This window comes from Odontesthes bonariensis, chromosome 13 (genome assembly GCF_027942865.1).
Source record: "Odontesthes bonariensis isolate fOdoBon6 chromosome 13, fOdoBon6.hap1, whole genome shotgun sequence".
Classification (NCBI taxonomy): domain Eukaryota; kingdom Metazoa; phylum Chordata; class Actinopteri; order Atheriniformes; family Atherinopsidae; genus Odontesthes; species Odontesthes bonariensis.
Window position 1 is genome coordinate 38,960,060 of NC_134518.1, and position 24,416 is coordinate 38,984,475.

General features: G+C 47.1%; 2 protein-coding genes across 2 annotated transcripts in view; one reads left to right on the forward strand and one right to left on the reverse strand.

The window, feature by feature from the left end:
* Positions 1–2,982, forward strand: part of igfbp7 (insulin-like growth factor binding protein 7) — a 6,751-nt gene extending 3,769 nt beyond the window's left edge. The window contains exons 4-5 of the mRNA XM_075482070.1: positions 796–922; positions 2,606–2,982. Coding sequence (XP_075338185.1) covers positions 796–922; positions 2,606–2,649 — 171 coding nt within the window. The 3' untranslated portion in view covers positions 2,650–2,982. The remainder of the gene's footprint in view (positions 1–795; positions 923–2,605) is intronic.
* Positions 2,983–4,139: 1,157 nt separating this feature from the next.
* On the reverse strand, positions 4,140–20,649 carry polr2b (RNA polymerase II subunit B). The gene is made up of 25 exons (XM_075482069.1): positions 20,532–20,649; positions 19,864–19,936; positions 19,459–19,609; positions 19,199–19,311; positions 18,906–19,125; positions 18,660–18,818; positions 18,116–18,280; positions 17,840–18,036; positions 17,306–17,425; positions 16,898–17,084; positions 16,582–16,725; positions 15,076–15,215; positions 14,877–14,988; positions 14,562–14,716; positions 12,898–13,096; positions 12,642–12,810; positions 12,374–12,470; positions 12,191–12,285; positions 10,998–11,248; positions 10,832–10,921; positions 8,243–8,350; positions 6,876–6,989; positions 6,324–6,484; positions 4,426–4,621; positions 4,140–4,350 (listed from the first exon to the last, which is right to left on the reverse strand). The coding sequence occupies exons 1-25, from the start codon at positions 20,554–20,556 to the stop codon at positions 4,261–4,263; spliced, it is 3,531 nt and encodes a 1,176-aa protein (XP_075338184.1). The 5' UTR covers positions 20,557–20,649; the 3' UTR covers positions 4,140–4,260.
* Positions 20,650–24,416: the final 3,767 nt, after the last annotated feature.

A 24,416-nucleotide genomic window follows, 5' to 3' on the forward strand; every position in this document is an offset into this window, starting at 1 on the left:
GGGCCTTTCTGTGTGGAGTTTGCATGTTCTCCCCGTGTATGCGTGGGTTCTCTCCGGGTACTCCGGCTTCCTCCCACTGTCCAAAAAATCATGCATGTTAGGTTGATTGGCATCTCTAAATTGTCCTTAGGAGTGAGTGTGTGCATGCATGGTTGTTTGTCTCGTTTGTCTCTATGTGGCCCTGCGATGGACTGGCGGCCTGTCCAGGGTGTACCCCGCCTCTCGCCCATTGACTGCTGGGATAGGCTCCAGCCCGCCCGCGACCCGATCGACGGATTCAGCGGTATAGATAATGGATGGATGGATGGATGGATGATTGTAATTTAGCCAATAATCCGATCCGATCCAATTCTTAGTCAGATTAAGGTGTCCACATGAATTTAATAACTCAGTCTGATTGTAATTTAGCCAATAATCCGATCCGATCCAATTCTTAGTCAGATTAAGGTGTCTACATGAATTTAATAACTCAGTCTGATTGTGATTTAGCCAATAATCCGATCCGATCCAATTCTTAGTCAGATTAAGGTGTCTACATGAATTTAATAACTCAGTCTGATTGTGATTTAGCCAATAATCCGATCCGATCCAGTTCTTAGTCAGATTAAGGTGTCTACATGAACTTAATAACTAGGTCTGATTGTAATTTAGCCAATAATCCGATCCGATCCAATTCTTAGTCAGATTAAGGTGTCTACATGCATTTAATAACTCAGTCTGATTGTAATTTAGCCAATAATCCGATCCGATCCCCGTCTCGCTGCTGGACCAATCAGAACTGCTTTTATGTTTCAGATCTCCCCTCTGACCAAAGAAGAAGAAGGATCGTACGAATGTCACGCCACCAACTCCAAAGGTGAAGCGTCGGCTGTTGGAACCATTCATGTGGTCGAGACCATTGATGACATCATCACCAAAAAAGGTAACAATAGCTATGACATCATCAGAAAACAGACAAACAATTACATTACAGTCAGATGATACCTGCCGTTGATTCTGATTGGTCTAACAGACCCGAGGCCTCTTCTTGGTTGGTGCTGGTCCCGGTCCCTGTTCTGGTACTGGTTCTGGATCTGGTTTCTGGTTCTGGTTCTGATTCTGAGCTTCATTAGTGTTGCTGTGATCACTGATCGGTTTAAACGGATCAATACTGGAACACACCTGAGTGTTGCTCTAGATGTTTGGGTGTCCAGATGTTTGTTTGTCCAGATGTGTGGGTGTCCAGATGTTTGGGTATCCAGGTGTTTGTGTGTCCAGATGTGTGGGTGTCCAGATGTTTGGGTATCCAGGTGTTTGTGTGTCCAGATGTGTGGGTGTCCAGATGTTTGTGTGTCCAGATGTGTAGGTGTCCAGATGTTTGGGTATCCAGATGTTTGTGTGTCCAGATGTGTAGGTGTCCAGATGTTTGGGTATCCATATGTGTGGGTGTCCAGATGTTTGGGTATCCAGATGTTTGTGTGTCCAGATGTGTGGGTGTCCAGATGTTTGTGTGTCCAGATGTGTGGGTGTCCAGATGTTTGGTATCCAGATGTGTGGGTGTCCAGATGTGTTGTTGTCCAGATGTGTGGTTGTCCAGATGTTTGTGTGTCCAGATGTGTGGGTGTCCAGATGTTTGGTATCCAGATGTGTTGTTGTCCAGATGTGTGTTGTCCAGATGTGTGGTTGTCCAGATGTTTGTGTGTCCAGATGTGTGGGTATCCAGATGTTTGTGTGTCCAGATGTGTGGTTGTCCAGATGTTTGGTTGGATCTGGCATCATCCTGCTTGTTTCAGGTTTTTCTTTTCTCCGACTGATCGGTGATTGAGACACAAACAATCAGTAAAACTGTCCATCAGAGAGTCACCTGGAATTTGAGTAAAGCTAAATATGAGTCACCTGGAATTTGAGTAAAGCTAAATATGAGTCACCTGGAATTTGAGTAAAGCTAAATATGAGTCACCTTCGGCTCTGCGGCTGCAGGCTGGAACACGTTGGAGGTTCAACAGAGTTCGTCTGTGGTTGTTTTCAGGAGAAAGTCGGTTATCAGGCAGCAGAACTCATAAAGGACTTTCAACCTTTTTAAAAATGTAAAATGATTTAAGTTGAACAGTCAGATAAATAACATTTGAAATGTTTGGAAACTGGTGCCTGCACATGGATAAAGACTGATGTGGGAACACTGAGGACCTGGATCAGGGTTTCCATGTCTGGGAACTTCTGAAGGATCTGACTTTTGTTTACGTTCAGCAGCTGATTTCAGCAGGAAAATTCCAACTTCCGTCAGTTTGTTTCAGTGGAAAAACACTAGAAATGAGAAATGTTTACACCAACGTGAACATATGCAAACACAATGTAAACAAACTGCTCCAGAGTGGAACTAATGCACGTGTGGATGGATCAGTGCACGTGCACCAGTGTGCACGTTTCTGAGTCACTTCCTGTCAGTGATCGCAGAGACGAAAACTCCCAGATCTGTGATGTTGACATGTGGCGGGTCAGAGGGTTAGGGTAGGGTAACTCATGCTCAGGGTTAGGTCGGGTTAGGGTAACTCTGGCCTAACCCTGGTCAGCAGGTGCATGACCATAAATCTGATCCTAATCCTAAATGTGTTGAACCCTTTCACAGGAACTGATGACATCATCTCAGTGACCAATGAGGACGAGCTGTGAGGCGGCTCATTGGAGGAACGTCAGTCGACGGAGGCTTTTATTTTTTTATCTTTTTATTTTTTCTCTGTAAACTTTTACATTTTTAATCCTTCATTCATCAGCAGTTTAATAAAAAATAAAAAATAAAAAACTGGAAAAAGAAACACCTGCCAGTTGCCGTGGCAGCAGAATCGGGTATTTTTGTTCTATAATAAAAAACTTTATTAATTAGTTTGTTAGAAAATTCCATGTCAGTTTTTTCTGTGAATGAAATAAAATGTTGAATTAATCAATAACGCTGATCAATAATCAATGTGTCCGTTCCATTACTGAATAAACTGAACATTTTCTCTGCTTCCTGAATTATTATTATTATTATTAATTATCAACAGTTATTGTTGTTATTTGGGCCGTTGATTTCAGGTCTGTGACCTTTGACCCCTAAGTGGCGTCCCGCTGCAGGTAACGGGCGCCTCCCACTTCATGTCGTGAAGCAAAGCATGCTGGGTAAAAATCTTGTCAGACTTTTGCTGGCGCTTCAGAGCATCACATGACCTGATCTGTGTCACATCACAGCTCTGATTGGCTGAGGGCCGGAATGATATAACAACAAACATTCTTCTTCTTCTGTCTGAACTTCCCCTGAAGAACTGAAAACTCGTTTCTAAACTCAGACTCCACACAGCTCTGATCTGAAGGACAGTTTATTTGGTCCAATAGAAACCTTCACGCCTCTGATTGGCTGCAGAGGCGTCTGATGGAACTTTGTATAGATTAATGTGAACAGAAACTCGTTCTGATTCCTCTGTTCCACACGGTGGACGTCCTAACTGCACAGATGCCTTCATGCTGACCCCAAACCTTTCAAAGGTTCTTCTCAGACACCTCAGCTGTTCCATCACTGAGGTTAAGAACATGGAGGATGTTTATCTGAAATAAGATGGAATACTGACAGAAACTCAGAGCTGAACAGGTTGAATTAGGCCCCGCCCACCAGGTGGAGGTGAGAACTCGTGATGTTTCCACAGACGTCTGCAGTTTATCAGGTTTAATGTTCTCAGTTATTCTGTTTCCTCTTTCTGCAGACAGGACCGATCAGCTGAACGATCAATAAGCTGGGATGATCAGAAATGATCAGCGCATGAGGAGCGGATAAAGTGAAACAAGAAATAACTCCAAAAAACATCAATGCGAGTTATTGATCCTCAGATTTCAGTCTGAAATCAAACGATCTGAACTCGGAGCGTATGGAGGAGGACCCGATGGTGAGAGTCAGCTGGTCGCTGGGCTCGTCTGAGCGTGCTCAGAAACGTCTGAGGTAAAGATCAGAACCCAGAGAAAGCCGGCTCTGATTGGCCCACAGATCTGCTGGAAGCTTCTGATTGGTCACTGATCGATTCAGAAGTTTAGTTCAGGAGATGATCATCAAATCCATTCCTCCGATATATATTTACCCCACAGTGGGGTGGATGTCATGTGACCTGTGGGTGAATAAACTGAATCACAGCAACTCAAAACAAAACCGATTTATTTATTTTTACAAAAACTAAAAAACACAAAACAAACAAAACTTCCTGCTGCTGATGTCACATCCTGGTGGGCGGGGCTACGCGGTGGGCGGGGCTACGCCCTCTACGAGGTCATCATGCGGGGAGCGATGCTCATGGACATCAGCTCCTGGAACAGCAGCTTGCAGGCGTACGGCATGCGGACCAGAGAGATCTGAAAGGATCAATAATCAATAACCAATAATCAATAAAGAGAGCGGGCCGATCCATCGGGGGCCGATCAGGCTACCTGCGTCTTGTTGCGGCAGCCGCGGCACTCGTACGTGTGCGTCCTGGTGTTGGCGATGGCCATCAGGCCGCACAGGTTGCAGACGTGCACCTGGTACGGGTCGGACGCCTCGAACAGGCGCTCCTTCAGGAACTGCGCCGCCCCGTGGGCGATCTGACAGTCACGCTCCATCTCGCCGAAACGCAGCCCGCCGTCCCTGAGGAGACAGGTAGGGCATGAGAAATACCCCAAATACCCCGATACCCCAACCTGCAATACCCCAAATACCCCAACCTGCCCCTCTGCGATACCCCAACCTGCGATACCCCGACCCTCGATACCCCGACCCGCGATACCCCAAATACCCCAACCTGGCCCTCTGCAATACCCCAACCTGCAATACCCCAACCTGCAATACCCCAACCTGCCCCTCTGCGATACCCCGACCTGCGATACCCCGACCCGCAATACCCCGACCTGCAATACCCCAAATACCCCAACCTGCCCCTCTGCGATACCCCAACCTGCGATACCCCGACCCGCGATACCCCGACCCGCAATACCCCGACCTGTGATACCCCAAATACCCCAACCTGCCCCTCTGCGATACCCCGACCCGCGATACCCCGACCTGCAATACCCCTACCTGCAATACCCCAAATACCCCCAACCTGCCCCTCTGTGATACCCCAACCTGCGATACCCCGACCTGCAATACCCCGACCCGCAATACCCCGACCTGCGATACCCCGACCTGCGATAACCCGACCTGCAATACCCCAACCTGCAATACCCCAAATACCCCAACCTGCCCCTCTGCGATACCCCAACCTGCGATACCCCGACCCGCGATACCCCGACCTGCGATACCCCGACCTGCAATACCCCTACCTGCAATACCCCAAATACCCCAACCTGCCCCTCTGTGATACCCCGACCTGCAATACCCCGACCCGCGATACCCCGACCTGCGATAACCCGACCTGCGATAACCCGACCTGCGATACCTCAAATACCCCAACCTGCCCCTCTGTGATACCCCAACCTGCGATACCCCGACCTGCGATACCCCAACCTGCAATACCCCAAATACCCCAACCTGCCCCTCTGTGATACCCCAACCTGCGATACCCCGACCTGCGATACCCCAACCTGCAATACCCCAAATACCCCAACCTGCCCCTCTGTGATACCCCGACCTGCGATACCCCGACCTGCAATACCCCGACCTGCAATACCCCGACCTGCGATACCCCAACCTGCAATACCCCAAATACCCCAACCTGCCCCTCTGTGATACCCCAACCTGCGATACCCCGACCTGCGATACCCCAACCTGCAATACCCCAAATACCCCAACCTGCCCCTCTGTGATACCCCGACCTGCAATACCCCAACCTGCAATACCCCAAATAACCCAACCTGCAATACCCCGACCTGCAATACCCCAACCTGCAATACCCCGACCTGCAGGAGCCCCTCTGTGATACCCCGACCTGCAGGAGCCCCTCTGTGATACCCCATCCTGCCCCTCTGTGATACCCCGACCTGCCCCCCTGTGATACCCCATCCTGCCCCTCTGTAATACCCCATCCTGCCCCTCTGTAATACCCCATCCTGCCCCCCTGTAATACCCCATCCTGCCCCCCTGTAATACCCCATCCTGCCCCTCTGTAATACCCCATCCTGCCCCTCTGTAATACCCCATCCTGCCCCTCTGTAATACCCCATCCTGCCCCTCTGTGATACCCCATCCTGCCCCTCTGTGATACCCCGACCTGCCCCCCTGTGATACCCCATCCTGCCCCTCTGTAATACCCCATCCTGCCCCCCTGTGATACCCCATCCTGCCCCTCTGTAATACCCCATCCTGCCCCTCTGTAATACCCCATCCTGCCCCTCTGTAATACCCCACTCACCGGGACCGGCCCTCCATGGGCTGCCGGTTCAGGATCTGCACGGGGCCCCGGGCCCTGGAGTGGATCTTATCGTCCACCATGTGCTTCAGCCGCTGGTAGTAAGTCGGGCCGATGAAGATCTGAGACGTCAGCTTCCTCCCAGTGAAGCCGTTATACAGAACCTGATCACAGATCAATAATCAGATCAATCATCAGAACCTGATCACAGATCAATCATCAGATCAATCATCAGAACCTGATCACAGATCAATCATCAGATCAATAATCAGAACCTGATCACAGATCAATAATTCAAGTAAAATCAAGTAAAATATGATGTTACTTGGTGTTAGTTCAATAAAGTTGAAATGTAATTTGTAAATATTTTTGTTGGGGCGACAGGGGCAGGTGGGGCAGGTGGGGCAGGTGGGGCTTGGATATCCCCCCTTGGTCAAAGTGGGGAATGACCAAAAAAGTTTGAGAACCACTGCTCTAACCACACATGTTGAGTGTGTAAATATTTCCTGATAAACTCCCACAATGCAATGCGCCCCCTTTAAATAAACCTCTGACCTCGTTTCCTCTCAGGTGGTACCCGTACTCTGACAGCAGGTTTGACACCTTCTGCACGTTGACGGCGTCGTTGAACGGCGTGGCGTCTCCGATCTCACCTTTATTAGCAGAAACCTGAAGAAGAAAATCAAGAAAATAAACACCTGCGAGTCACAGCGGAGGGCAGCACGAACCCACATCCCTGGGTTTAAAGCCACAGACTGACAGGGTAACAATAGTTAGTAATAGTTATGGGTTTAAAGCCACAGACTGACAGGGTAACAATAGTTAGTAATAGTTAGTAATAGTTATGGGTTTAAACCCACAGACTGTGGCAGGGTAACAATAGTTAGTAATAGTTATGGGTTTAAACCCACAGACTGTGGCAGGGTAACAATAGTTAGTAATAGTTATGGGTTTAAAGCCACAGACTGACAGGGTAACAATAGTTAGTAATAGTTATGTGTTTAAACCCACAGACTGTGGCAGGGTAACAATAGTTAGTAATAGTTAGTAATAGTTATGGGTTTAAACCCACAGACTGTGGCAGGGTAACAATAGTTAGTAATAGTTAGTAATAGTTATGGGTTTAAACCCACAGACTGTGGCAGGGTAACAATAGTTAGTAATAGTTAGTAATAGTTATGGGGTTTAAACCCACAGACTGACAGGGTAACAATAGTTAGTAATAGTTATGTGTTTAAACCCACAGACTGTGGCAGGGTAACAATAGTTAGTAATAGTTATGGGTTTAAACCCACAGACTGTGGCAGGGTAACAATAGTTAGTAATAGTTAGTAATAGTTATGGGTTTAAACCCACAGACTGTGGCAGGGTAACAATAGTTAGTAATAGTTATGGGTTGAAACCCACAGACTGTGGCAGGGTAACAATAGTTAGTAATAGTTAGTAATAGTTATGGGTTTAAAGCCACAGACTGACAGGGTAACAATAGTTAGTAATAGTTATGGGTTTAAACCCACAGACTGTGGCAGGGTAACAATAGTTAGTAATAGTTATGGGTTTAAACCCACAGACTGTGGCAGGGTAACAATAGTTAGTAATAGTTATGGGTTTAAAGCCACAGACTGGCAGGGTAACAATAGTTAGTAATAGTTAGTAATAGTTATGGGTTTAAACCCACAGACTGTGGCAGGGTAACAATAGTTAGTAATAGTTATGGGTTTAAACCCACAGACTGTGGCAGGGTAACAATAGTTAGTAATAGTTATGGGTTTAAACCCACAGACTGTGGCAGGGTAACAATAGTTAGTAATAGTTAGTAATGAGGTTTAACTTCCACAGCACTAATTAAACTGGTCCTAAAGACCAGGACCAGCTGGGCTCAGGTTCTGGTTCTGGATCTGGCTCAGGTTCTGGATGCTCACCTTTCCCTGCAGACACTCGATCAGATGGCCCACAGTCATTCTGGACGGGATGGCGTGCGGGTTGATGATGATGTCAGGTGTGATCCCCTCACAGGTGAACGGCATGTCCTTCAGAAACAGGAAACACGGGACATTAGAGTCCAACCGTAATCCGGTTCATATTCCAGACCAAAGATCAGAGACTCAGAGACAGAACAGGTCTGAGAACAACTGAAGCTCTTTTTCTGGAACATCTCAGAGGCCGAGGACAGAAGATTAACTCGTTTCCAACCAGCCTTTAAACATCTGACCGACCGGCCCCGCTGACACACCTGAACCCTCTGTAGCACGCTCCAGTGTGGAATTAATATACCTTAAACCTTTGGAAGATACAAGCATCCCTGTGGGGGATGTTTTTCTGGGTAAGGACCAGATGTGGGAAGTCTACACAAAGGAGAGGGACAGAAATCACCTAATTTACAACCACCTTCGGCCTATGGAAGCTTCTGGGAGTGGATTTAGCAACAGACATTTGCCATAAAGTTGAGGGATGCTTTGAAAACTTCAACTGAACAAACAAAGAACCCTTTTTGGAGAAATGGGAGACTAACCCATTCCTATCTTATCTGGAACAATAAATCGAAGTTTTACCCTCATTCCCCCAGATAAGAGAACCAGATGCCTAAATACAACTGAAATGACTTTACTTAGATTCACTTTCAGCCGAGTCTTAAAACTGTATTAAATGTGTTTGATAACTTTGTACAAGTTCTTTCAGGTTCTCAGCGAAGTCACAAGTTGCATTTAGAGACTATTTACACGATTGTAACTGAAAATATGACAAAGAAATAATCCTGTTAAAAGCGACTAACCCACCTATGGAACCACACTGCCCCCTAGTGGTCTGTAGGGTTGAATAGTTAAATTCACACAGAGTCAGTAAACTGGACAGTTATATGCAGTAATGCAACTGTTAACGATGTCCCTCCTGTATCTTTCTGTACTCCATGGTTAAAGGGGAACTCCGGGGCATTTGAAGCGCATTTCCATTGCTAGAGGTTGTCAAATACTGATAGTAGGACACAGACTGGTGCAAATCTGCGCTCCCTGTGTGGAGATAGCGCTGTTCGCTCAGCCTGTCATGCGAGGCTAATACGTGGTGGCTAAGGGGCAAGCGCTAACCCTTCCACGTAAAACAACAACTTGCACACTGCAGAAACGTCACACCACTTTATAAACCATCCGACAATAAAGTCACAAGCCTTACCATCAAAGCCATATGCATGGTTCTCACATTACTGGCATGGGGACGTTACAAAACAACTTTATAAACAGCATGTAACTCACCGGCTGGTTGTAGGCTCGCGCATGTGAAAGCCCAGAAGAGTCGATGGACGATAATCCCATATACAAAACAATTATCTTCTCTAGAAAAACTGCGTTCAAGTATTTAAAACATTACAACAATACATGCCCAGTAATATTGTTGTAATTTTGCAGACGTCACCACAGTTCCAGGCATATCATTGGCTGAAAGTGTAGCGTAAGCCTACGCCAAGCCCCGCCTCCGCGAGTCAAACCACGGAACCCGCGATCCAAAATCAGAGACAACAGAATGATGCAGAAGAATATGGAAAAGACTCATAGGAAGAAGAAGAAGAAGAAGAAGAAGAAGAAGAAGAAGAAGAAAAGTCTTAGCAAAGATTTGAATAAAGAATGAAGTAGCCTAAAGATACACGCTTTCTGCGTTTTGTTCGTTCATCGTCATCCATGATTTTACGTCGCACGTTTTTAACCTCCGCTGCTGCACATCATCAAGAACACCAGCGTCAAGCAGCTTTTTGTTAACATTCTGTAAACGTAAGTTCACTTCATCAGAAGTTGGTCACCAACCGACCAACTCGGACGGTTTTATCCTCCTGTTCGCTGAAGTCCTCATTACCAGCCAGTTCCCGTTTCCCGGTGAAAGGAAGCGACCGTCCAGGTAACTGCAAAGTCCGCTGAAGTCCAACCAAGGAAGCCCTGAGAGAACCCAGAGAAACCCCCTCGGACACCATGTGGCCACCTGCTGTGTTCAGAGCTGACTAACAGGACTCCAGTAAAGTAGACCCGTTTCCATCTCACAGACGGTTAGATGGGTGAGACTTTCACTATTAGGATGATACATGAATCCAAGATGTCCGTCTTTAGCTTCCAACAGTAAGCCGAATTAAACTATTTGAGTAAATCCGGTTCCATTCACCACATTTTATTCTCAGTTCACTAAGTGTTGTATATAAATCACCCATATTCAACACATCTCCTGTTTGTTTTAAGGTTCATGTCTTTGGTCACATCGTTTTAATAAATAGTTCATATATCTATATATATGTATAATCACAGGTTGTGTCGTATGCTTTCTTTACGTAATGTCTGTCCAACCAAACCAGAATTCACCAAAGTAGCGAGATATGAGACTAATTATTAACTGAAACATTAACTTAACATCCCAGAATCATAAGATTTTGTGTTTTTCCTTCTTCGAAGGTGGTGCCCCGACATACGAGGTTAATTAAGATTTATTCAGACAGTGAGACCTTCTGATAAATCCTTATATTTGAGGGTTTTTACCTCTTGTCTGTACTGAATCCCACAGGTTCCCTTCTGCCCGTGTCGGCTGGCAAATTTGTCTCCGATCTGAGGAATCCGGACGGATCGAACCTGCAGACAGAAGACGCTCGTCAGAGAAAATCTGACCACCAAACTGCATTCCAGGCGTTTGGCCGTGTGAGCTCACCCTGATCTTGCAGAACTTGTAGCCCTCCTGATTCAGGGTCACCATGACCTGGTCCACGATGCCGGTCTCGCTGGTCCTGAGGAAGGTGCTGCAGTCTCTCTTGGTGTAGCGCCGGTTGGTGCTGTCCAGCTCGTCGTCGTTCTCCGGCAGCGTCACCGTCTTCCCAATGATCACATCCTCACCGGAGACGCGCACCCCGGGCGCAATGAGCCCGTCATCATCCAGCTTATCATAGATGGCATGTCTCATACCTGAGGACCATTTTATTTTACTGTCAGTCAGACTGGAAGGGTTAGCTAGGGTTAGGGTTAGCTACAACTGTGGCCGGTTCTGAAGTAAAACCTGTTGGACTAAAGTCGGATGTTTAACCTCCTGTTAAAGGTAGGGTAGGAGATCCTGGATTTTGAGTCCATCGAAGCTGCATTTTGAAAATACACAGGTAAAAAGTCCCAACCCTTTTCTTCACTTTCCCCCCGAAGGCACGCCTCTAGAGTACATGAACGCGCACGAGCACAAAGGTGCACGAGCGCTGTTCTGACAGCAAGCATCGATCGTTGCCGTATTTAGTATTTAGTATATGCTAACTATACGTTTAATAATGCTAGGTGCTAGCCAAGCTGGCTCTAGTTTAGCTTCCTGCCAAGCTGCTGGACGCGTAATTCGTTCACGGAGCAGGGTACGCGCACAGGGGGAGGAGGGGGAGGGAGGGGCAGATTGCAGTTTGATAGACGGCATCAGAATCCAATCATTGTGAACGGTCTGTTCAGTATGATTGGATAGTGTTTTTCCTAGATTGTACGTTCTAGAGGCCACTAAAACTTTTCATATTTGTGTCAAAACTTTTAATTAATTGGTTGCAATGGGGGTGTGAAGAGTATTTCAAGCAATATGTAAAAAAATGTTCCAGAAAAAGATCCCCTACTCCACCTTTAAGACTAAAGTCGGATGTTTAACCTCCTGTTGGACTAAAGTCGGATGTTTAACCTCCTGTTGGACTAAAGTCGGATGTTTAACCTCCTGTTGGACTAAAGTCGGATGTTTTATCTCCTGTTGGACTAAAGTCGGATGTTTTATCTCCTGTTGGACTAAAGTCGGATGTTTAACCTCCTGTTGGACTAAAGTCGGATGTTTTATCTCCTGTTGGACTAAAGTCGAGGCTCAGAGGTTCCTATGATTGTGTGATCAGTTCTCACCCTGACAGGTTTCCCGTGTCGGCTTCTCAAAGATCTCCTCCTGCTCAAAACCTTTCTTAGACTCCTGCTCTTTGTAGGATCGATAGAAAACAGACCTACAGAAGGGAAATGCGGCTTTGAGATGAAATCCCTCAGGCAACACCAGCAGGTAATATTATTGACCAACAGGTGTGTGCAACCCACCTGAAGAAGCCTCTGTCCACAGCCGATCTGTTCATGATCACTGAGTCCTCCTGGTTGTAGCCGGTGTACGAGGCGATGGCAACGATGGAATTGATTCCTAAAAACATTTTAAATATCAGAGACGCAGTAAAGAGGTCCATCTGACAGGTGAGTTACCTGCACAGGTATCAAACAGGTGAGTTACCTGCACAGGTATCAAACAGGTGAGTTACCTGCACAGGTATCAAACAGGTGAGTTACCTGCACAGGTATCAAACAGCTCAGTTACCTGCTGGCAGCTCCCTGAAGCGGAGGTACTCCATGGACCGGGTGGTGACGAGCGGTTTCTGAGGGTAGTACAACACGTGAGCCAGCGTGTCCATTCGCACGTGGAAGTTGGTGATGTACACGCCCATGGCCTGTTTGCCCATAGCAGACTGGTAGGTGTTCCTGGGAGACTGAAAACAGAACAAAGGTGCATTACCATGGCAACCTGGAAACCCTTGAACTTCAGCCTCAAACCGTCTCTGCTCTAGTGTTCATACCTGGTTGTGGTCGGGGAAGGGGATGATGGAGGCACAAACTCCCAGGATCATGGAGGGATGGATCTCACAGTGGGTGTAGGTGGAGCAATAGGCCACGCCCTTTTCCTGGAGGTCATCGGGAGTCATAGCGAGCATGACCGTCTCTTCCTCCAGGGTGTCGATGTACTCCACCACACCACTCGCCACCAGGTCCTGCCAACTGACGGCGAGAAGAAACCACGATTTACTGCAACGACCCAGTTTACAGCAACCAAGCAACTGACAATCTGCTGTCTCACCTGTAGTCTCACTGTCTCACCTGAAGTCTCACCGTCTCACCTGTAGTCTCAACTGTAGTCTTACTGTCTCACCTGTAGTCTCACTGTCTCACCTGAAGTCTCACCGTCTCACCTGTAGTCTCACCTGTAGTCTTACTGTCTCACCTGTAGTCTCACTGTCTCACCTGTAGTCTTACTGTCTCACCTGTAGTCTCACTGTCTCACCTGTAGTCTCACTGTCTCACCTGTAGTCTTACTGTCTCACCTGTAGTCTCACTGTCTCACCTGAAGTCTCACCGTCTCACCTGTAGTCTCACCTGTAGTCTTACTGTCTCACCTGTAGTCTCACTGTCTCACCTGTAGTCTTACTGTCTCACCTGTAGTCTCACTGTCTCACCTGTAGTCTTACTGTCTCACCTGTAGTCTCACTGTCTCACCTGAAGTCTCACCGTCTCACTGTCTCACCTGTAGTCTTACTGTCTCACCTGTAGTCTTACTGTCTCACCTGTAGTCTCACTGTCTCACCTGTAGTCTCACTGTCTCACCTGTAGTCTCACTGTCTCACCTGTAGTCTTACTGCCTCACCTGTAGTCTCACTGTCTCACCTGTAGTCTTACTGTCTCACCTGTAGTCTTACTGTCTCAACTGTAGTCTAACCTGTAGTCTTACTGTCTCACCTGTAGTCTCACTGTCTCACCTGTAGTCTCACTGTCTCACCTGTAGTCTCACTGTCTCACCTGTAGTCTTACTGCCTCACCTGTAGTCTCACCTGTAGTCTTACTGTCTCAACTGTAGTCTAACCTGTAGTCTTACTGTCTCACCTGTAGTCTAACCTGTAGTCTTACTGTCTCACCTGTAGTCTCACTGTCTCACCTGTAGTCTCACCTGTAGTTTTAATGTCTCACCTGTAGTCTCACTGTCTCACCTGTAGTCTTACTGTCTCAACTGTAGTCTAACCTGTAGTCTCACTGTCTCACCTGTAGTCTCACCTGTAGTCTCACTGTCTCACCTGCAGTCTCAGTCTCACCTGTAGTCTCACTGTCTCACCTGTAGTCTCACCTGTAGTCTCACTGTCTCACCTGTAGTCCTACTGTCTCACCTGTAGTCTCACCTGTAGTCTTACTGTCTCACCTGTAGTCTCACCTGTAGTCTTAATGTCTCACCTGTAGTCCTACTGTCTCACCTGTAGTCTCACCTGTAGTCTTACTGTCTCACCTGTAGTCTCACCTGTAGTCCTACTGTCTCACCTGTAGTCTCACCTGTAGTCTTACTGTCTCGCCTGTAGTCTCACCTGTAGTCTTACTGTCTCACCTGTGGTCTCACCTGTAGTCTTACTGTCTCACCTGTAGTCTCACCTGTAGTCTCACCTGTAGTCTTACTGTCTCACCTGTAGTCCTACTGTCTCACCTGTAGTTATTGTACTCTCGCTCCTTCAGCTGGTCGATATGCCGCCTCTTCAGAAGTAGTTTCTGCTTCTCGACGATCAGCAGCGGTCGGCAGATCCGTCCAGCGTCAGTATAAATCCGGATCTCACGTTCTCGAATGTCTCGGATCATCGACACCTGGAACAAACGCTCTGATGTCACCAACTCAACATGTTTCCACACTGAAGTTTAAAATGTAAAGAGCTCTGTGAACACGGGGCTCAGCTGTATGTTGGAGACTCTACCAGTTCATATCAAATATATACAGAAATAATTTTTATTTTCAGGTGGAGGTTACCTCAGACACGATGATGTCCATCTGTCTGCGGAGCTTCCTCAGGGTATTCATCAGCTGCTCAGGATCTTTGTGGATTCCAACCCAGCAGCCGTTCACAAAGATTTTAGTTGCACTACAACAAAAACACCATCTTACTCAGATACCTGTGCATGAAGTAAGAGCTGGATCAGAAAACTGAGATTCATAAACTCAAACTGACTCAGCGATGGCAGCAGGTGAGATCTCCTCCAGGTTCTCCATGCTCCACTCCTCCAGAAACTCCAGGATGGGTGACGGCTGTGAGCCCACAGAAATGTAGGCCATCAGGGCCAAGTTTTTCACCAGACCCACTGCATGGCCCTGTGTTGGGTCACCAATAACATGTTAATGTTTATGCATTTGGTAGATGCTTTTATCCAAAGTGACAGATGAGGATATAACATTACAGCTAACATCAAAGCTAACAATAAACTAACATTACAGCTAACATCAAAGCTAACATTACAGCTAACATTACAGCTAACATCAAAGCTTACAATAAGCTAACATCACAGCTAACATTACAGCTAACATCAAAGCTAACAATAAGCTACATAGAAGGAAATCACCGAGTCAGGCTCAGAGGTCAGAGGTCACAGGTGACAGACATAGAGTTCAGGCATAGAGGGAGGTTCAGGGTCAGTGAGGACAGGAGATGCTCTCTGCAGAGCAGCATCTGCCAGAGTTTCCTGAAGATATTCAGTTCCCTGTTCTGGTAGCGCTCGGTGGGTCATCCCACCATGTTGACCCGTGAACAGAGTCTGGATTGTGTTCAGCGTGCTGTAAGTGACCGAGCTGTGACATCAGCCGGAGCCAATAAGACTGCTGGATGCAGGAGGCTCTGATTCCTTTCACACTGAGACCCGCTACCTTAGCGGGTCCAAATTGCACCTTCGACCCGCGTCGAGCAATGTGAACGCTTGGCGTGTTGGTGACCCGTGTCGCCTGAAGCCGAGTTCAGGGGGCGTGGCCTAGTGGCAGAGCGTCACACGAAACACAGAAAATGCTGGGCGTGTACAATGACGTAGGCACAAGCCATGCGTCGGAGGTAGGGTTAAATACACCTGTCTGCATCAAATTTTTCAAACAAACGATGATGGGACACCTTGAGGACTCGTTTTTGCAATTGTATATGCAGTTCATGGAGATGTTATTTTACGTGGTGTGGATGGTCACAACGTGGGATGCCGCGCTCTCCCATCTTTCTCGCCAGCCCTTCCAGCAGAGGTCCATCTTTCACCGTGCCGACATGTGGCGGTAAATAACGTCCTCTGCTCGGAGGCTGAGGAGCTCGCGGACCTCCTTGTCTCCCCAGTTGGCCATATTAAAAAATGTCTCCAACTTGATGTAGGCTAAAACAGAGTGAAACTTGTCCTCACCTGTCGCTGTTGTTCTGAATCAGCTGTCCATTCTGTATTTTAAACTCACGCCACGCCCACGTCCGACCGCGTCAATTGCGTTCACACCAAACTCGGCTCGGCAAAAAGACTAGGGTCCGACACGGGTCGAAAGGCGAGTCGAGTTGACGCGACAGCCCGGGTCGGCAGTGTGAACGCAACAGCGGACACGCTAAATTCGCGGATTAAACGCGGGTTATTCCTCAGTGTGAAAGGGGCTTGTGATTCATTTAACACCTACAGCTGACCCAACAGACACCTGGACAACAGACTGGTTCTGACCCGCGTACCTCTGGCGTCTCAGCCGGACACACCATCCCCCACAGGGTGTTGTGCAGCTGTCGGGGTTTGGCCAGTTTTCCATCTCTGCCGATGGGAGAGTTGACTCTGCGCAGGTGGGACAGCGTGGAGGCGAAGGTCAGTCGGTTTAACACCTGCAGAAGTTCAAACCAGAAGTTAGATCCAGGAGATTTTTCAGGTGATCTATCTGATCTGTCAGCCTTCATAGAGCTCGTGAGATGGAACAGATGAGGACAGATGAGGACAGATCCGGACAGATCCGACAACATGCAAACAATCTGCTCCAGGTGGAACAGGCATGGCCACCTGGGACACTCCGGCTCGGGCCTGGTGAGCCTTCTTCACGTCGCCCCAGTTTCCGGTGGCCAGGGAATACTTGAGTCCGTCTGAGATGATGCGAGTTTTGATGGCAAGTTCCAGGTTGAAATCTTTTCCTCTGTCAATGAACTTCTGAGCGTAAATCCTGATCTCCTTCAGGAGGTTCTTAAACATGCTGCAGAAACAGGAGAAAGTGTCACTGAAACATATTCAGTTTAACATCCAGTTCTTCATTCCTGCTGCTTTTTAACCGGAACACATGCTGCAGAAAGTGGCTTCACAAGCATGAGCTGACGACTAAAACTGTAAAACAGGCAGGAAGTGTTCGCTTTCCTTTAAAAACAAACAACAGTAGCAGAGTGAAGACATCGGAGGTGAAGGCAGCGTGTAACGAACCCTCTGAACAGGAAGGCCAGCAGAGGCCCGGCCAGGTCCAGCCTCTTGTTTCCATAGTGATCTCTGTCGTCCAGCTCCCGTCTGCCGAGAGCAGCGAGCAGCAACCTGTGGACCATGTACCTGAAACAGAGGCGTGCACAGATCACACATGTACAGCATCACACATGCACACCTGGTGCAGATCACACCAGGTGCAGATCACACCAGGTGCAGATCACACATGGTGCAGATCACACCTGGTGCAGATCACACATGGTGCAGATCACACCTGGTGCAGATCACACCTGGTGCAGATCACACCTGGTGCAGATCACACATGGTGCAGATCACACATGGTGCAGATCACACATGCACACCTGGTGCAGATCACACCTGGTGCAGATCACACATGCACACCTGGTGCAGATCACACCTGGTGCAGATCACACCTGGTGCAGATCACACATGGTGCAGATCACACCTGGTGCAGATCACACATGTACACCTGGTGCAGATCACACATGTACACCTGGTGGGGCTGAGGGGGGTTCTCACCCTAAAAAGTAAGCCTTCTTGGTCTCGCAGAAGTCGCTGACGCCAACATGCGGCAGCATCTCTTTCTGCAGGACTTCCTTGGCATATTTGATCCTCCGCTCCTTGGTCACTCCGGGTTTAGCTCCCCTGGAGCCGATGAAATTCAGCGCCACGTTCTGCTCCTGGATCACAAACGCCTCGTCCAGAGACGGCTTCACCTGGGAACGCAGCGCCATCACTCACTGACAGCTCACCGATCGAACAGTAATAATAGTTAATATCAATAAGTGGACTCACCATCTCCATCATCTCAGGGTCATCAAAGTCGTAGATGATGTGTTCCAGGATGTCTCTGTCCGACACGAAGCCCAGCGCTCGGAACACGATGATGATGGGAACTTCCTGCCTGATGTAGGGAAGCGTGGAGACGATCCTCTGACCAATTGCACTCTTCTTCACTCCCTGGAAACACAGCAAGTAATCAATCAGAGCATCGGTAACCAATCAGAGCATTGGTAATCAACAAGAGGATCGGCAACCAATCAGAGCATCGGCAACCAACAAGAGGATCGGTAACCAATCAGAGCATCGGTAACCAATCAGAGCATCGGTAACCAATCAGAGCATTGGTAATCAACAAGAGGATCGGCAACCAACAAGAGGATCGGTAACCAATCAGAGCATCGGTAACCAATCAGAGCATCGGCAACCAATCAGAGCATCGGCAACCAACAAGAGGATCGGCAACCAACAAGAGGATCGGTAACCAATCAGAGCATCGGTAATCAATCAGTCCCATCTGACCGGACCCATAAACCTGTTGGGTCTAATCTGGACTCACCTGTCCTCCACGGGCCATCATGCTGACCCAGATGGTGCTGGTGGGCCGGGACGAGTTCTCCAAACAGGAACGACACTCAGCCGTGTACGCGTACTTCGAGTCCTTCTTGGCGAAGACGTACACGGTGTTGGTGGCCATCTTCTCCTGAGCGATCAGCACCTGAAACCAGAGACAGTTTCCAGGTGAGGTTGGGTTTGTGGGTCAGAACCCTGGTTCTGGTTCTGGTTCTGTGAGGTCAGAGCGTACCTTCTCTGAGCCGTTGATGATGAAATAACCTCCGGGGTCCAGAGGACACTCGTTCAGCTCGCACAGGTCTCGGTCCGTCAGGCCGCTCAGCAGGCAGTAGGTGGAGCGAAGCATGATGGGAATTTTACCGATGAAAGTCTTCTGGTGCTGCGTCTGCAGCTGGTCCTCACCTTCCTTTATGATGGTCTTTGTGATGTCCACGTACAGGGGGGCCGAGTACCTGGGGGGCACACAGGGTTAGACAGACCAAGACAGACCGGGTGAGACCAGCTGACACCGGGTGAGAGACGTACGTGAGGTTTCGCAGACGAGCTTCGTTGGGCATCATGGGGGAAGGGGCCCCGTCCCTCTCCCAGTGGGTGGGCTTGGACAGGTAGATCTGCTCAAACTTCAGCAGGTAACGAGGCTGAAAGACACGATGACATCACAGCGATGACATCACAGCTTCTTTAGAAACAGATTAAAACAAACAGCTCTTTATCATCCACTGAGAAGTCTCCCCCTAACCCTCACAGATCCGGACCCTGTTCCTGAACCCTGTTCCCCAACTCACCGGCTCCTCCACCTCCCCGGAGGTGTGCTGGGCTTCAGCCTGCAGGTCGATGGGTGGAGCATCCTCCACAATCCTCTGAACAGACATCTGGATGAACTCATCGAATGAATCCAGCTGCTGCCGCACCAGGCCCTTCTCATCAAAGTAAGAGCTGGAAGATAATCACCAGAAACAAAGAGTTTCCAACTCATTCAAAGTTTAAATCTGTTTTCTGTCCCAGCTTTCTGCCGTTAGTTTGTCTCATGATTCGTTCTGTTTGTGGAAAAGTAGAAAGGTGCAGTCGGCTTTACTCATAAGACTTTTCTAATGTGTGTATCCATTGATATGATCAACATCTATTGATCAGCTAATGTCTGATGACTCTCAGTTTGTTTGTTTCTATGGTAACCGTTCAGGTGAGTTTACCTGATGACGATCCAGCAGGCCTCCTGCCACAGATCCGGGGTGATTTCATCCTCATCCTCATCGTACTGGTTATCTGACCAACATCAATAATCAATACATGTGATCAGTGCATTGCATCAGCAGTCTGTTCAGGATCAATAATCAATACATGTGATCAGTGCATCGTATCAGCTGTTCAGGATCAATAATCAATACATGTGATCAGTGCATCGTATCAGCTGTTCAGGATCAATAATCAATACATGTGATCAGTGCATCGTATCAGCTGTTCAGGATCAGCTTCAGAACAAGTTTCAGTTTAAACAACAAAGTAACTGAACTGAAGCAGCTTTCTGCCTCATTCAGTAACTGAATAAAAGGGTTAGCATAACTGCTAGCATAGCTGCTAACAGCTGCTGCAGGTAGCACGCGGAGCAGAGAAGGCTCGTGCTATAAAAACATGGTCAGACTGCGCGTGGTCAGGTGTGTGCGTGGTCAGGTGTGCACAGTTGTTGATCATCTAACTATTCGGCTGGTTTGATCTCAGAAGCACAATAGCATTAGCATCGGTGTTAGCAGCGAACAGAACTCTGACAGAATTCAGTCTGTGGGTGACTTCCTGTTTCCGATCAATAAAGTTTCCAAACATGCATCGATAGTCTCCATAGGTGAGGAAGTCTGCAGCTCACCATCACCTTCGTCCTGGTCATACATGCTTTATCTTCACAAAAGGTTTGAATCCAACAACACAAACACGACGCTTTCACCGCCAGAACAACCCGGAACTACATGTCACTTCCGGTTCATTCTTCTTCTTCTTCTTCTTCTTGTAATTTATTGGCGGTTAGCATCCGTAATGTTGCATTACCGCCACCAACGGTACAATTATGTAACTGCGGGTGTGGAGCGTCGACGGAGTGACAAAATCAAATTAAAAAATAAATTAAAAAAAGAAAATAAATAGACAAATAAATAAACAATTCACTAATTAAAAAATAAACTAAATCATTTCAAAAAGTCCTGTAGTCTTTAAGAAATTAAACACAAATCTCCAAGCTGAGGGCACAGAAAAAGAAAGTAGGCCTGGTCTCCCCCAGTTCTCTAACCTCCTCTAGCAGAAAACCTCTTTCTATGCTGTAAGCTTGGCATTCTAACAAAACATGACGGACAGTCTCCATTTCCCTGCAGTTCTTCCGGTTCCTTTGTGTGTGTTTTTTTAATTTAACTTTATTATCAATTATATACATAACAAAACGTTTAGCCAGGAAAAATATATATATATAAAATTATAAATGTACAAAGAGTATGAAACATCATGCATAAAAAATGCATCACTGTAAAGAAAAACATATTAATGAAATAAAACTTATTTCCAAAATCAAGTTTGTTTTTAAAGAAATCCCAGATGATGTTTCCCGTGGCAGGAGGAGTTACCCATGCGGACAGCGGTTGGTTGATTTCAGTGCGAGCAGTGGTAACACCAAATTAGGCTAAACTACGGTATTTCGTAGTGGCCTGATGCGGTCGTGGTCTGGGGAGGACAGTATGGTGTTCTCTGACAGTATGGAAAGTGCAGGAGAAGAATATTCTCTTGTGGATCATAGGAAGAGAAAGACACGAGAAAGACACAGATCCTAGTGGTGTGTCAGTCCAAAATGCAACAAGATCGGGCTCTTGCCGTAACTTCTCTAAAAAAATGCGATGTGGAGGTTTACGTACCAGGGACAGGCTCAAGGGCTAAAGGTGTAATCTATGGAGTGCCCATCGAAATATCTGATGGAGACATTTTGACCAATGCGAAAGGGGCAAAAGTTTGTGAAGTCAAGCGCTTCCAAATAAATAAGAACAATGAGAAAGTACCCAGTCAAACAGTATTGTTGACATTTGACTCTGAGGCTATTCCGAGGCGCATTGGGCTGGGATATTTGAGTTTCCAGGTGAAACCTTACGTTAGACCTCCTCTGCGGTGTTTCAATTGCCAGAGGTATGGGCATGTTGCGGCTGTATGTAGAGGGAAAAGAAAGTGCGGTAAGTGTGGGGAGGACCACGACTACGAGGAATGCAAGGCGGCCCTTTGCTGCCCAAATTGCGGGGAAAATCATAGTGCGGCGTACAAGGTGTGTCGATCATATGCGAGTGCTTTGGAAGTCCAGAAAGTTAGAACAAACGAAAATGTGTCTTATGCTGAAGCGTTGAGAAGAGTGAAAAATGTTGGTACCTCCCAGCAGTTGCTGGCCCCTAGAGCGCAAGCTATTTCCCCTCCGAGCGACAGCTTCATTATCAAGAAGGTGGATTTTTTGGCATTTATATCTGATGTGATTTCAGGATCAAAATTCTCCAAAGTATCCAATAGATCTGACGTAATAAAGCTTGTATCTACGGCGGCAGGAAAATACTTACAAGTAAATGTGTCTCCCGAATCTCTGTTCAATTTTCTTAAAGATCGAGAGGGTGGTGCTAAGGGCTCTCAGAATAGTGAAGGGGGAGGGGAGGGGTAGATGGCCTTTAACCTTCTGCAGTGGAATGCTCGCAGTTTGATTGGGAATGGTCAGGAATTTAAAAGATTTGTTACCTCCAGTGAAATAAGTTGTCATGTTATTTGTGTCCAGGAGACTTGGCTAAAGCCTGCATTAGACTTTGTCATACCTGGGTATAAGTCTGTTCGCAAAGATAGAAGTGATAGGGCAGGGGGGGGGGTGTGCTACATTTATTAAGGCTGGTGTCGAGTACAGGGTTGTACCAGTAGAGTCGTCCCTAGAACTAATAGTGATAGAAATTTGGAGCACCACTGGAAGGTTTACCCTGCTTAATTTTTATAACCCGTGTCTACGCTTGAGTGCAGCCGAGCTTGAAGGTATAATGAGTCAGGTACGCCTCCCAGTTGTTTGGACAGGGGATTTTAATGCACATAATGTTCTATGGGGAAGCAGAAGGACTGACGGTAATGGAGAAGTTGTTGAGGATATTATGCATGATTTTAACTTGGTATGTCTTAATGATGGGCGTCCTACTAGAGTGCAACTGGGCTCCCTAGTCCCTTCATGTTTGGATTTAATGTTAGTCTCCGGTGAGTTGGCAGGTAAGAGCCAATGGACAGTGCTTGACCCTTTTAACTTAGGCAGCGACCACTTTCCAACTTTAGGATCTTTTGGGCTGAGGTTACCGGTGGAGATGAATAAGATAGAAGGAAGATTTAATTTTATAAAAGCAGATTGGGGAAAGTTTGAAACCTTTTGTGATGATCTCTTGTCAGGCATTCCAGATAACTCTGTAGAGGAGTGGAATAATGGTCTTTCAAGTATGATCTCAGCAGCAGCAGCGGCAGCTATTCCTAGGAAAGGCACAGGCCAACAGAAGAGAGTGGTTCCCTGGTGGAATAAAGAGTGTGATGAGGCAATTAAGAATAGAAATAAAGCCTTTAGAGTGTTGAGGCGATTTCCCACTGTTGATAACCTTGTACATTATAAATTCTGTAGGGCGCTGGCCAGGAAAGTAGTGAAATCTGCTAAGAAAAGTAGTTGGAGAGAGTACTGTTCCTCACTGTCAGGGGACACTCCAGTTTCTCAAATGTGGTCCACTGTAAGGAGGATGAACGGTGTAGGTAGGAAGGCGACTGTCCCTGTACTTGTAGATGATGCTAAGGTAGCAGTGACTCCTGCAGAGAAGGCCAATCTTTTAGTGGAGACATTTAGAAAGGTGCACAGTTTGGACAATTTGGATGAAGAAAGCAGGGACATGAGGGATCAGCTTGTGAGTCAGTCTGTGTTTCCCCAAGATTCAGTATGTGATGATGTTAACGTTAATGTTTTCTTTTCTATAGATGAATTAAAGCGAGCCATAGCTGCAGGTAGGAAGACAGCTCCTGGGATGGATAACCTGCATTATGAAATGTTCAACCATGTCTCAGACATCGTTTTGGATGAACTGCTTAGCCTCATGAATGAAAGCTGGAGGCAAGGTAAGCTGCCAAAGGCGTGGAAGCATGCAGTTGTTATCCCTGTGTTGAAGCCTGGGAAAGACCCTAGCTCCCCCTCTTCATATAGGCCCATAGCCCTTACTTCTGTTGTGTGCAAGTTAATGGAGCGAATGGTAACTGATAGATTGGTCCATTTTTTGGAAATAAAGGGAGCATTGGTAGATTACCAGAGTGGGTTTAGGAAGGGAAGGAGTACTATGGACAATGTGATTGCTCTTGACTATGAAATAAGGAGAGCTTTTGTTAACAAGGAATCACTCATTGCTGTGTTTTTAGACATAGAGAAGGCCTATGATATGATATGGAGGGAAGGCCTCCTTTTAAAACTCTTGAGACATGGTGTTAGCGGACGAATTTTTAGTTGGATTAAGAACTTCCTAGAAGGTCGTACTATTCAGGTTAAAGTAGAGCAAGCCTTCTCTGACGTAGCGTACATAGATAATGGCATTCCGCAGGGAAGCGTAATCAGCCCGATTCTCTTCAACGTTATGATCAATGACATGTTTTTAGACCTATCCCAAGGGACCGGGAAGTCCTTGTACGCAGATGATGGGGCCCTTTGGGTCAAGGGCAGGAATATCCCTTTTATCTCAAATAA